The 13,882-nt window shown below is 56.4% G+C and overlaps 1 protein-coding gene across 1 annotated transcript in view; it reads left to right on the top strand.

The window, feature by feature from the left end:
- The first annotated feature begins 3,306 nt into the window (after positions 1–3,306).
- The window catches only part of AIFM3 (AIF family member 3), a 49,755-nt gene continuing 39,179 nt past the window's right edge, over positions 3,307–13,882 (top strand). Inside the window, exons 1-2 of the mRNA XM_074887300.1 lie at positions 3,307–3,571; positions 13,005–13,156. Of these exons, the coding sequence (XP_074743401.1) occupies positions 13,126–13,156 (31 nt within the window). The 5' untranslated portion in view covers positions 3,307–3,571; positions 13,005–13,125. The remainder of the gene's footprint in view (positions 3,572–13,004; positions 13,157–13,882) is intronic.

The raw sequence follows: 13,882 nt of genomic DNA on the forward strand, positions 1-13,882 counted from the left end.
GGCTCCGTCACTTCCCCAGAAAACGAAAGTGCTGGGTGATGTCAGGGCTGTCAAAGCGCTTTAAGGCCTCGGATGAGTGCTCCTCCTCCTGCCCACAGTCCCTGCCTGCACCCGGCTTTCTCCCCTGCCTGCGTGGGCTCTCTCCCTGCCTGCATGGGCTTTCTCCCCTGCCTGCACTGGGCTTTTTTCCCTGCCTGCATGTCCTTTCTCCCCTGGGCTGCTCCATTCGCACAGCCTCTCTCACTTGTTACCTTACCTTTCCCCCTCTCCCCAGTCCGGCTCCTCCTCTGGGATTTTCTTTCCTGGGGAAGGCAGGGCAGGGCTGTGCAGGCAAGGGCAGAGCTTTTTCCTAAGGGAATGGTGCAGAAGAGGCTTGGATCCAGCCTGGAAAGCAGGTCTGGAGGTGCCAGAGTGTCCCCCGTTTGGTTTCACATCACCCCAGAGCCTGTCCTTCACCCTCTCCCCAGCGCATCCCTGCCCTCCCTTTCCTGCCAGCTCTGTCTGCCCCAGGCTGCGTGGGGGACCAGCCCGTCCCAGTCCCTGCTGCAGTGGCGGGGGGTGGGGTGGGCGTAATTTGAGGGTGGTGGGAGATGCAAGGCTGAGGGTTATCACGTCCCTGACCCCTGCAGAGCTGGGAGGGAGCCAAGGGTAGGCAGCATGGTGGGCAGCTGCCTGGCATTGCTGGCATGGCCCTGTCAACCCCCCAGTGAGGCACTGCTGTCCCCCTTGGGGCAGACCCGCAGGCTCTGCCCCACAGCACCCACTCCCCCACCCCCCCCCAACAGCCCCAGCACGGCTGAGCACCCTGCCATGCACCCAGGGGTGCCCAGGGCAGCCCAGGATCCGGGCAGGAGGGCAGGACCTGCCAGCAGCATTCAGGGCTCCCTTTGCCCTGGCAGAGTGGGAACAGGGACATTTCAGTGATAGACCCTGTGGCCCAGGCAGTGCCCAATGTGGGAGTGGGGTCAGGGTGATGGAGTCAGTGCCCGGAGCCCAAGGCTGCGCTCCAAGAGACAGCGATGATGGGGTCATGAACTGCCCAGCAGCTTTGTGGTGTTTATGGGGAAGGGAGGACCCACAGCCATCTCCCGGGGCTGGGGAGCCCTGCCGGCATGGGTCCTTGCCCTAGCCCAGCCGCCCCATTGCAGGCAGAGCTGCATCTCCCACTGTTCCCAGGGCAGCGCAGCCCAGTCCTTGCTGTTTGCGTGGCAGCTGTGTGGGAGCAGTTTTCCACACCAGAGGTCAAAAAATCTGCATGCTGGGTAGGGAAAAGGAGGCGGCCATCAGTTGCCATGGGTCCCCACCGCCAGCAGTACTGCATCCCATGGGATGAGCTCTGCACCGTGCCCCAGCCAGGCACAGCACCACGTGCAGGGATGCTCCTGCTCCGCTGCCTGCAGACACACCCGGCGGGCCTGGTGTCATTTCTCCTGCCTTCAAACTGAGGCAGGCCCACAAGGATCCACGGTCCCTCTCGTAAGGTTGTGGAGGCATGTGGCTCTCTGGGACTCGCACATTTACAGGTTCCATCCGTGGGTAGTTTTTTTAATAGCAGTAAAAACTGCAGCTGAACAGCCCAGTTAAGCCTCTCATCTCATTTGGAGCAGGGAGCAAAGAGCTGAAGCTGTGGGGAGGGCAGCAAACCACCTGGACCACCTCAGGGAGTTATATAACCAGGGTGTTAGGACAGCAGCAACCCAAGACAATCTGTATCCAGGGGAGAAAAAACCTTCCTCTGTATCCAGGGTGGTCTCAAAAGTCATAGAGGGAAAATATATAGAATATGAAATATAGACTATAAAAAGTCATAGAGGGAAAATAGTTATGGACATATCTGGGGCGTGCAATAAGAAAAGGCACACGGGGAGGCTGACACTCCCCCAGACGGGGTATGATGGAGACGGAAAATAGTTTACTGGGGAGAACAGAACGGTGCCAGGCGGGCAGGAGGGGGAAGAGATCCCTGCCTCCAAGGGGAGAGCGGAGCCATCTGAATCCGAAAAGGAAAATGTACAACAAGCGGGGAAAGGAGGGGGCAGGCTGTTTCCCAGCGGGCAGGACGAACCCTGGCTGCGGGCGGCCGTGCGCGCCCCGCTGACCGAGGGGGCCACAGATGCCTCTTCGCGTGCCCGGGGCCAGCGTGGCCACCCCCGGCCGCGTGTGCCCTGCGGAGGGAGGGGCCGGCGGGGCCCCCCGCGCTCCGCTGCCCGCGGCCGGTGCCGTGTCCCGGGGGGCCGCCCCGCCCCGCCCCGCCCGGTCCCGCCCGGGGGCGGCCGCGCTCCCGCCCGCCGCGCCGGCGCCCGCCGCTGCTGCCCAGGTAAGCGCGGGGGGGCGGCGGGGCTCGGCCCGGGGGGGCTGGAGAGGGGTGGGGGGCTCGGGGTGTGGGGCCGCTGCCCGGGACCGCATCCGCGCCGCCGGACGGGGGGAGCGGGCGGGGGGAACCGCCGCTGTCCCCCCCCCCCCAGGCGCGGGGACACCGGGGGGGGCCGCACCGGCCCCCGAGGCTCCTCTGCAGCGGGAGCTGCCGGCCAGGCCGGGGCCGGGCGAGAGGTGGCCGGGGGCCGGTGGCCGCCGCAGCGGTGCGGGAGCGCCGCTTGTTTTCGCACCTCTCTCGAGATGCAGCAATTGCTTGAGAAACCAAAGCAGCAAAAAAAAAAAAAAAAAGGGGCTGCGATTGCTGTCGGGGAAAAGCCGCGTTTCTCTTGAACTCCCGGTTTTGGGGTCCCTGTGTCGTCCCGTGTGTCCCCCCCCCCAAGCGTGTCCTCCAAGTTTGTTTGTTTGTCCCCGTCTCGGGGGCCGGTGCCCCCCGGCAGACAGCCCCGGTGTCACAGACCGGCAGCTGCGGGACTGGCCAAATGCGGAGCCTCGAGCGGTACCGCAGGGCCAGATCTGCCTGGGGGGGGCGGATGGCGTGAGCAGGGGCTGCTCTGGGTCCGGCGGAAGGTGGAATGGGGTGGTGGTGTGATTTTGCCGTTGCTCGGAAAACATTTCTGTGAGAAACTCCTTCTGCTCCGCTTGCGGGTTCCGCAGGGAAGGCGGTTTCCTCTTGTGCAATCCCGGGCTGGCAGCGGCCGCCGGCAGGAGCAGAGCTCGGCTGCCTCGGACCGAGCGCTCGGGAATTCAAACTCTTTTGTGTCGTGAAATGTTTGGATTTTTCCATCAAGCGCTCTGCACCTGGGGAGAATTTTTAGCATTTGCTCTTTTTATTGGCGTACCTTTGAGATCGGAACCAAATGGTGTGCTTAATTATTAATTTCTGAATATTTCCAATCCAGCTTGCAGAGGACATGCTTGGAGGGGTGGCAGTGACAGCACTGCCGAACGAGCCTTTAACCTGGAGCCTATAAATTGCTGAAGCAGCAGCCAGTAAAACAGTTGTGGCTAATTGTAGGCTGAGTGTTCCCGCTGCGCTGCTTCTTCAGGCACGTTAAAAGCAGCTTTGTAGCTCTCTGTGCTGCTTGCTGCTGCCACAAACTCCTGGTGACAAGGTGACAAGGTGAAGTGCGCCAGGACGCGTTCCTCCCCATCCTCGGCGAGACGGGGCTGGGAGCTGCTCTCGGCATTTTGCAGCGTGAGTTTTGCTTCTGTTTCTTGGGGCCATCTGAAAGCAAATTACCGGGCAAAGCCAAACCCACAGTTTGCTCCAGGTGGGTGCAAAGCAAATCTCAGTCCCTGCTGGGAAGTGGCCGGAGAGGGAAAGGTTTGGTGGGGAGAGGTGTGCTGAGGAGTGGGCAGGGGCTGGGGGCTGCCGGGGAGGCAAGGTGGTGGTGGAAGGAGCAGGAGGGGACCAGTGGGAGTCTGAGGGTGTCAGAGTCGCTGGGTGTCAGCGGCTGGGGGACCTCCGGCGCGGGGTCCAGGCAGCAGGGTCGGGATGGCAGGAAACTGGGAGTGGGAGGGTTGGGCAGAGGGAACAGGGAACTGGCTGGAGAGCTGTCCGGGAGGAAAAAAGGGAGCGAAGAGCTGGAGAGGTAAAGAGAAGGTTGGGGTGCTGGGAGAGGAGAGAAGGGGGTTGCTGTGCACCAGCCCCTTTGAGTTTGGCTCAGCTGCTGCACGGGCAGGGGACAGGCAGCGGTGCATGGCATGTCTCTGCGAGCAGCGTGGCGGTGTTGCGGGTGCAGCATCCTCGGGGTGGAGGGACAGGAGGCAGTTACACTAAAGAAGGTGTTTTCCCCCCAGCTGGGCACCCCGCGCTGGGAGGCTGGTCTGTGCGAGCGCTGGGAGCTGGGGCTGAGGGAGCCCCGTGTTCCTCCTCTGAGGTGCAATTCCTGGAAAAAAGGGATAGCTTCGGGATGGAGACCTGTCTATTTTCACCCCAAAATTATTTTAAAAATGCAAGTTCTCCCTGCCCTAAAAACATCATCCCCTGTCACGCTCTCTTTTGTGTGGCTTGGTTGCCTTCCCACTGGCTCTTTCCAGGCTTTTCTTGTGGCGGGTGAACCCTGTGCACCTTCCTGGGGTCAGAGGAGGGCTGCTGCGCGTTGCCTTGATAGCGCAGAGCGCACAGCGTGGTCTGTGGGGCACGGGGAAGAGCCTTGGGACCCCCGGTGCTTCCAGCCACGCCTGGGCTGTGCTCAGAGTCCTGCATCCGGAGGAGAGACCTGCTTTCCTTGGCAGCGGAGCTTAGCTTATCCTGGAGATGGGGCAGGTTGGCTCTGCTGAGCCAGACGTTGCAGGGAACTGTAGTTTCTGCTGCTAAACAGGGGAGTTTCTTCTCCTTATGGTCATGGGCTGTGCCCAGGGTGATGCAGCGGGTGGAGGATGGACCCCTGGGTGGGCAGAGAGGGAGGCTGCCGACAGCTCAGGGTGTCAGCAGGACTTTGTGCCTGCAGCTGCCTTGGTTTTTGGTGGAGTCACTCTCTGCAGGGCGATGGAGACAGTAGAGAGGTGCCTGTGGGCTGTGTGACACTGTTGGTGTGGCTGTGCTCAGACAACAACCAGAGAGCCCAAATGCTGTCTGACCCCTGCCTGCTCTGCGCCGTGGGGAGCACGGGCTGCGCACTGTGGGGTCTGTGCTGGCTCCTGCTCTGCCAGGCTGTGCTGGCGTGGACCAGGACTGCTCCAAACCGGTGGCCCACGGGGACTGGCTGCTTTTGGGGAGGGACGGAGGTCAGCTATGGGAGGGTGCTGTTGGGCCTCTGGGCTGAAGCCTGGTCCCTGGCAGGGCTGGAGAGGCATGGCAAGGATACTGGTGGTCATGCCAGGGTTCCTGGGGGCCAGGGGGCTACTGAGCAGAGGCAGGTGTGCTGGCCAGTGGGCTGCAGGGACTCTTGGGATCCACCTTATATATTTTTATTAACAGCCTCTGCCCACAAACTCTGCCTCTGCTGCTGTAACTTGTTGAGGAGACAGAGGTGAGAAGCACTGCTGGTGGCTGGAGTTGCCCCACTAAGCAGAGACAGAGAAGTGGGGCAAGAGGGGGACCAAGAGTGAAACACAACCTGACCTTCAGGAGATGACAGAGGAGGACAGTCTGGGTGTGCTCATCAGGGACAGGGGAATGTGGAGTCACCACTCTTAAATCTTTCTAACATTGCTGTGCCAGGTGTGGGAGGACCTGGCGGAGGGTGGTGGCCCACTGCGTAGTTCTGGCAATCACCGTGGGAGTCAAACTAGAGCAAATCCCCAGCAAAGTAAGAGAAAGGGGCAACCCATGTCTTAGGAGGACACCAAGAGTGTGAGTCTGGTGCGTGGTGGGGGTCAGGGTGTGTATGTGCCTGGTTGGGATGGAGCCACACAGGATCATGTGTGGTGTGATGGTGGGGCTGGGAGACTCGTAGCACGGGGTGAAGAGGTGGGTGGGAAACGAAGGCTCTGGGTCCTGGTGAAGTTCAGGGCTTGGTGGGCAGGGGAGGTGCCCTGCACCCAAGGACCGGAGCCTTGCCTGGCCCATGGACGGGCTGTGCTTTGTGGGATGTGCTGGAGAGGCTGTGGTGGGGTCTGTGCTTCACTCTGTTTGTAGGGTGTGTCCGAAATGGGTCTGCTGCTGGGACTGCTCCATGGTTCCTGCTGGGCCTTGTATTAAAGACAATATTTTGCGCGTACTAAGAATTGGCAAGGAGGCAGCTCTGTGGTAGATAGGATAAGGTTTGGGATCAAGGGTTGGTTTTTTTTCACAGCGGAGACCAGAGTCAGAGCCAGCTCTTCCCTGCAAGTATGGAGAGTGCCACCAGATGCTCTGAGCCTCCAACCATCCCCTCCTCTTGGGGGGGCGCAGCCTGCGGAGCCAGATCTCGCTGGCTAGGCAAGGCAGGCGGCTCTCCTTGCTCTGCAGAGCAGGCGGGGCTGTCTGCGGACCAGCGAGTCTTGCAGGAGATGTGGAGCTGCCCTGTGGCCTCTGTTCCCTGGTGTGCCTGGTGTGTGTGGCATTGCATGCTGGTAGGTGAGGAACCAAGGAGCATGGGGAGCATGTGTCCAGCCTTAGAGATAGGAAAGTTTTGCTTTCTTGTTTTTGAAGATTGACTCTGTCCAGAAGTTCAGATAGAAAACCAGCTCTGTGGGACAACCTGCCGGAATCTCGCACCTGAGCAGTAACTGTGGTAGCAAAAGGCCGTTATTGATAGATATGAGGGACCTTCCTAAAACTCCGGGTGTTTGCTGGGATGGTATTCCTGAGTACAGGTACTTCCATTGACTTTCTTCTCCTGGCCATAAGGCCTTCTCTCAGACCTAGGGGCGTTGTGGCAGCTGCTGAGATCTAAGTGTGCTGAGCACAGGGGTGTTGGTGACACCATTTTAGGTGTCCTTTTACTAAGCAGGAAAGAAATGACTGACATGGACTCTTCGGAGACATCCCGAGAAGAAAGTGCTGAGTTCTTCAAATGGTGATAACATCTCTGAGTCCAAAAATTATCTGCAGTAACTGATAATGCTTCTGAAGGACAAAGTTCTGGAGGCAGAAATGGGCATATGTTTGCAGACAACAGAACCAAGATACAATAAAAAGAAAATTTTATTGTATGCAGGGGCAGTTAAAAAACAGCAGCTCCTGTGGAGCGTGGAGCTGTAGGACATTGCCTCAGAAGACCTAAACTACAAATGGCTGAAAACTAGAAAAACAAAGCTGCCACAGGGAAGAGAGGTGGAGACATCACAGACACAGCTGGACTCCTGGTCCTGCAGCAGCAGGGAATCACTGGCCACAAACGGCCCGGAGCAGCCCTGGCCAACGGGCCCTGCTCATGGCTGCAGAGGAAGGCAAAAAACCACCTGGGAACTTGTCCAACCTGCCCGGGAGAAAAAGCTCCTGCCTGATCCCAGAACTGGTGAGCGGCTGTTCCCAGAGTGTGTGAGCAAGACCTGCTGCCCAGAGCCCTGGGGCTGCCATGGCTCCAGGGACACCAGTACTGCCAGACCCCTTCCCTCCTCTCCTGGAGGCATCTCCAGACTGGTTGTGTCAATGAAGAGACAGAAGTCATCTCCCTGGGAACAGAGCACGTCCTAGATGTCCCACTTGGTCACCATGAATTCCAGTGGCTCCTCAGAAACCTCCTCAAAGATCATCCAGGTACTCTTCCAGGTTTCCTCCTAGGGCTTCCCTCAGGTTTCCTCCAGAGCCTCCTGCAGAGCACTGCAAAGATAGAGAGTTCAGCTGTGGTGGAGATCCGTGTGGAGAGGACAAGTCTGCTGATCCCTGCCAGCATGCCAGTCCTGGAGCCTGGTTTGCTGGACCCGTGGCAGAGAAGATATAGGCATTTCCAGCTGTGGGAGGGAGCAAGTCCAGGCAGTGATGCCTGGTGAACCCGTCCCCAGCAGAAGGCAGGAGGGCTGGCTGGGCACATGATCCTGAACTGCCTGGGAGACTGGAGGTTGGTTGCTGGTGGTGGCAGGATGCTCCCGTTGTTGTCTGGTTACCTTGGACTGATGGTCATATTCTTGAGCCCTTAGACCTTGGGAACCTGAACTGTGTCCCCAACAGCCCCGGGGCTGGCTTGAGTCTGGCCTAAGAGGAGGATAGGCCAGAGGAGGAGGTGCAGCTGTGGGAGGACCAGGGACTGTGCCCCTGCAAAGCCTTGAGGATCTGTGATTGTAAGACCAGAGGTGTTTCTTGTTCTGGTAGCCACAACCAGGATCCTCAGCAGTTGGCAGCTGCTCCAGCATCGTTGGCTTCTCCATCCTCAGGCCCCGTGGGCTCATGGTCCAGCCCCAGTGCAGGCTCCCTTTTCTGGGAACCAGCAGTGGGTGGGCACCACAGCCCCTGCCTTCACTGGCCTCGCACCCACCAGCCCTCTGTGCAAGGAGATCACATCGGTCGCCTTCCTGCTGACATTGGGAGCCCCCACATCACTGAGGAGAGGGGAGAAGATGTGGGGAGGGGAGGGGAGATGTGGGGCCAGGGCTTGAGAGGAGCGGGTTCAGTGGTGTGGGGAGGGGACGGAACTGCCCTGCGAGGTGACAGGACACCCCTCTCAAGAGAGTGTGGCCGGGGGATCAGGGGGGACAGCGGTGGGCCAGGGGTGGGGACTTGTGCTGGGCAAGTGGGAAGGGGACGAGAAGCAGGCCTCTCTTCCCCCCTCTCCCTCCGGTGGCACTCGGGGCTGCCTTGTCCAGGGCCAGCAGGCCAGGGGCAACCTGGAGCAGGACAGTGTCTGTAAGAAGGTGAGGGTGCAAGCAGAAGCTCAGCGATGGGATCTGGAGGAGCCAGGAGAGACCACGGGGGAAGCTGGTGTCCACGTGCACCAGGGCCACAGCAGGTGAATCATGGCTGAAGGGACCCTGTGAGCGGTGTCATGAGTGTGTCTGTGCTCAGTGCTCCACAGAGAGAGGTCTCCAGCTGACATCCCCAGATGGAGCTAGCTTGGATTGCAAACTTGTACGTCTGGGAGATGCCTATGTCACTGGGCATGGTTCGGTGCTCAGGCATGTGCCAGATTTCTAGGCGGGCAATACAGAATTATTCACAGCAGCAAAACAGATGCTGACTGTGAAGTGTTATAGCTGCATATGATGGACCTTGGTGGCCAGGTGATAAAATGACACTTTCAATAAACACAAACTAATGTTCAGGGAAAAAATACTAATTATACCTACAGTGTACTATATACTTGTATACTTACCACATGACCACCTGGAATAGATTTTGGAGTCGCGGCAGAGCATTCAATTAAAATAGGAGCCTGGGGCTCAGCAGCAAGCAGAGAGGTAAATAGTGCTAATAACAGCATTGTCAGTACTGTGCCGTCTCTCAAAAATGGTGCAAGCTCTGGATCCTGATCTGTGCATGGGTTGCCTGAACATGTCAGGAAACATGGGCTGAAGTGTCACTGTGTGCCTGCCTTGTTCTTGCCAGCTCGTGGCACATAAGTGCTGTTGGCCACTGTCAGAGAGGTGGACATCTGGGCTGAGCTGCATGGTCCTCCTTCTGGTTTTCTATCCCTTACCCGCAGTGAAAATTTGATGTTGCAGTATCGCAGTTTTATTGGTGCGCAGTGGAAGTGCTTGGGGTTAGTAGTGCTGGATTGTTTTCTACATTTCTCCCGTTGGATTGTTTTCAGTGTTTGTTCTGTTTGGGAGCAGGGTGGTTTCTCTGGTCCTGTGCTCTCAGGCAGTGCTCTCTGAGTGACACTGGAGTCCTGTTTTGCAGACAGCCTGTTACAGGGCCGATTCCCCATTCACACTGGGGTTTTGAGAGATGGGGTGGTATGTTCCTCAGAACTACCACAGTTGTCTCATATTTTGATAACCCACTCCTTGTTGCCCTCTTTGAGAGGATGCTGAAGGTGTTCCTGTACAGCTGTGAAGCACAGAGCATTGTTTTGTTCAGGGAACAGGTTATGAACTGGTTTACTGAGACATGAACATCAGCTGCGTGACCTTGTATAGGTCAGTGCATCACTCTTCAAGAGCTAGCAAGGTGTTACTTCTTTGTACTAAATCTGAGAGCACCATCAGTCAAAGCTAATGAGATGAACACAACTTGAAGTGGACCGTTTGCCTGTCCCACTTAAACATTAAAAAATCCTGTCTTAAGAGTGTAAAAAACTGGGTTTTGGTGCAAAATGGCCTGATACTGAAAACCCTTTCTCAAATAAATAATTGTTCCAAAGCGAATGGGATTTCTGCTGGAGTGAGCATTACTGGGAAGGGGGAACTTTCAGGACCAGGCAATCCAGTGGATTTCGTTTTTCCATCACCTTATCATAAAAGGAGGTGCTAGCAAGGTGTTACTTGCTAGCTGGGTTCAGTTACTTCATGTTGTATATGAGCTTATTTCCCTTTCCCAACAGAGAGGAGATTTTGGCTGTGACTCCTGCAGGATCCAGATCTGGAGCGGTACCTCTGGATGCTGCTAGTGGTGACACAATCCTGTTGTGTCTCATGAGTCGGTCTGGTAGGGCAGGCTGGTGCCTTTCTGCAACCAGAAAAGTTTTTGCCTGGTTAACTCCTGGAGTCCTGGAGGAGGGACACCCAGAAACATGCGCTGTGCTCTGCTCTGAGCCGCTTTAGGAGGCTGTGGGTGGCTCAGCCAGCCCGAGCACAGCTTGTGCCTCTGAAGAGCCTAGGGGGGACCATCAATGGGGAAATTAGGGGATGTGAAAGTGGGCCTGAGGCAGTGGCTTCAGATTGCCATCTCTGAGGTCCAAACAAAGCAAAGGCATCTCAGACAGATGGCTGATACTCAGGGAGAGGAGCTCTGACATCCTCCCAGAGTACCCTGTAAAACCAGCCAGACCAGCTGGAAAGCAGTCCCACCAGCATCTCTGGAGGCTTGGAGAAGATCGAGGCATCCTCTGGTGAGGCACATTCGGGAGCCACCCTTCAGCCATCCACCCCACCGCCTGCCCGGGGGCTTCGGGGTCCCTGCCGTGCTCCCTGACATGCAGCATCCTGAGGGTTTGCTCGATGCTGCCTGGACACTGCGTGCCTGGGGCATTGCCCTGTCCTGCTGGCGCAGCGACCACCTTCTGCTGCAGGAAACCCGCAGCAAACGGCTGCTCCGGGTTTGCAGGGGCTTTGGTTTGCTCCTGAGTTGGTTGTGGGGATCAGCTATGGCAGACCTGAGAGTAGGCTGGTTGCCTTCCAGAAGAAAGCCCAGCCTCTGTGTGGGTGACAGTATCCTCGTTTCAGCTTTCTCTTTGCTCTCCCTTGCGTGGCTCCCGTTGTCTCACTGGCACGTTCTGCTCACAGCAGTATCTCACTTCGGTATGAACTCGCTTAGGTGCAGTTTTATTTTCCTATCTGGCTTGATGCTGAGGATGCCCTGGATGCTCCCCCCAGCTCATCCCCTGTCACCTGCTCCTCTCTGGCACTCACCTCCCACCTCCTTTTTTGCCAGCCTTTGCATGGTATTTTATTATATGTTTTGCACTATTGTCCTGTATCACTGGTACATGAATGGCTTGAGACTCTGTTTCTGTGATACAAAGCCATTTTCCCTTTTTTCCTGCCAGTTTTGGCAAAGGGCCATACAGCAGTTACTGCATGTGACTTCTCCGCTGTGTTTTTCCCCGGTGCTCCCAAATCTTCCTCTGCATTTGTGCACCTTCTTACATGGCATTTGTTTGCATTTGCTCTTGTGTAAATGTTGGCGTGCTGCTTTCCTTGGGTGCTCTTGCTCTTGTGAGAAGAGCTCTTGCCTCTTCCCCGCTCCACTGAATGTTCCCCCTTTGTGAATGAGCTTGTTGGCAGTTGCACACACGTCTGATCGCTCTTTGTAGTCTGCAGACAAGCTTGTGTGGTTTTTTGTCCTGTTACTAGTCTGTGCCAGGCTGGTACCCCTCCGTGCCCATTATCAAGTGCCTGTGTGCTCGTTTTGCACGACGTGGCAAGGCACCAGTCTCTTGTTCCTCTATAGCCCCAGTTATTCAACATGCTTCAGGCTTTAAAGGTGCTCTTGCAATACACCTGGGACTTGGTGGAGGTCATGCCGTGCAGGGCAGAAGGGGGTGTGAAGGTTTGCAGGAAGGAATGTGCATGTTTTAGAGGGATATAGCTGAAAACGGAAGGATACGTCTGGATGTTTTGAGTTGGTGCTTAAATAAAGGGGAGAAATTGCAGTGCTTGGTGTCTGTCTCCTGGCACTTCTGTGTCTTCTTCTCATTGTAAAGATCTTGAGGCACGTTCTAAGCTGCAGAAAAGCCTGCTTTGCCTGTGTTAAAATATCCTTTGGAAATGGTTTTAACTTCCTGCCCAGATCGGAAGGCTTTGTGAAAAATATGTGGCAAAACCATAGTAAATCAGTTCAATTACAGGTATGAATGCGTAAAATTAATTAAATGTTCTGCTTTATTGCCAGCTGTGTTGTAAGAACTTTTGCTGTTTTCAGTCAAGGAATATAACCAGAAAGGTTTATCTTTGTACTAAATCTGAGAGCACCATCAGTCAAAGCTAATGAGATGAACACAACTTGAAGTGGACCGTTTGCCTGTCCCACTTAAACATTAAAAAATCCTGTCTTAAGAGTGTAAAAAACTGGGTTTTGGTGCAAAATGGCCTGATACTGAAAACCCTTTCTCAAATAAATAATTGTTCCAAAGCGAATGGGATTTCTGCTGGAGTGAGCATTACTGGGAAGGGGGAACTTTCAGGACCAGGCAATCCAGTAGATTTCATTTTTCCATCACCTTATCATAAAAGAAAAAAACCTGACTGAAATGTATTTATAGTTTAATCATTGTATTTGGGCTGTGACCTATGCGCTTAGAGATTTAATTCCCAAAGGCAGGGCTTTGGAAAGTTATTAAAGTTTGAACATAAATGATGTGAGGGTTTTTGTCATTTTAAACTTTGAAAAGATGATTGAATTTATAAACTTCATAACTGAATTTATTGGTGACTCCCAGCACGGTGACCCCAGTGTTACGTTTTCCCCTTGTCACTCGGGTCACCGGGGGTGTGCGGGGCTGGGTGTGACTTGCCCCTGTGCTCCATGTACCCGTTGTGCTCGTGCTGCCCAGCTCCTGCCTGCAGCTGTTGGCACAGGCAGCAGCTCTCGCCGCTTGCCCTCCGCTCCCTGCAGCACCCACCTTCCCTGCCGGTACCGGTTCTCACGGAGCTTTTCTACCCAGCGCAGGTCGTGAACGACGCCTGGAGCCCGGGACGGCCCGAGCAGGTGGTTTATCATGCGAGGATGTGCCCGTGCCCTCGCTGACCTGCCCGCCGTCCCCGCTGCCTGCCCCGCCCGGCGCCATGGGAGGATGCTTCTCGAAGCCCAAACCAGGTGACTGCCTGCCGGTGCCGTGCCCCCATCCCGCCATCCCCGTGGGAAGAAGTAGGTCAGAGGCGGTGGACGCTGGCCAGGGGAATGTTAATTCTCAGCGCCCGCAGAGAGGATTACCGGCCCATTAATCCCCCCAAATTCCTCAGCGCTCTTGCTGCCAGGCAGGGAGCTGTGCGGGGGCTGCAGCGGTGCTGGGTGGTGAGCAGGCTGGGGGAGAGCTCAGCCCAACCCTGCAACCCATCCAAACAGCTGCTGCCAGCTCTTCCCCATCCCGTCCCCTCGTACCCCCGCCACCCTCCCTGCTTCCGCCTTCCCGCAGTGCCTGGGGACAGAACTGCCCTCCTCGTGCTCCACGGTGGGTTTGTGTGATGGCCATCCCCCGTCCAGGCGTGTGCGGGTCCAGCATCTTCCTCGCTGCCGTGGCTTTGCCACTCACTGGCCAGCCCTTAATTTTGTCCCTGTTGGAAGGGAATGACCAGGGAAGGAGCAGGACCACCTACTGCTTGATTTCTTGGTGTTTTCTCAGTCCCATCACCCAGGCCAGGTCCTTCTCCACTCTATGGATTTTATTTTCGTGGTGAAGCTTCTCCAGGCAGCTGTAGGCACCTGGACATTAAGGATGTTCCCTTGCCCTGTGTGCTCCCTCCACAGCTGAGCTGGGTGGGCCCCTGCTCTTTGCTGTTTGAAAAAGGTGGGCTTATATAGGAGAGGAAGGGGCTCTGGTGC

Source organism: Strix uralensis, chromosome 17, assembly GCF_047716275.1.
Source record: "Strix uralensis isolate ZFMK-TIS-50842 chromosome 17, bStrUra1, whole genome shotgun sequence".
NCBI lineage: Eukaryota > Metazoa > Chordata > Aves > Strigiformes > Strigidae > Strix > Strix uralensis.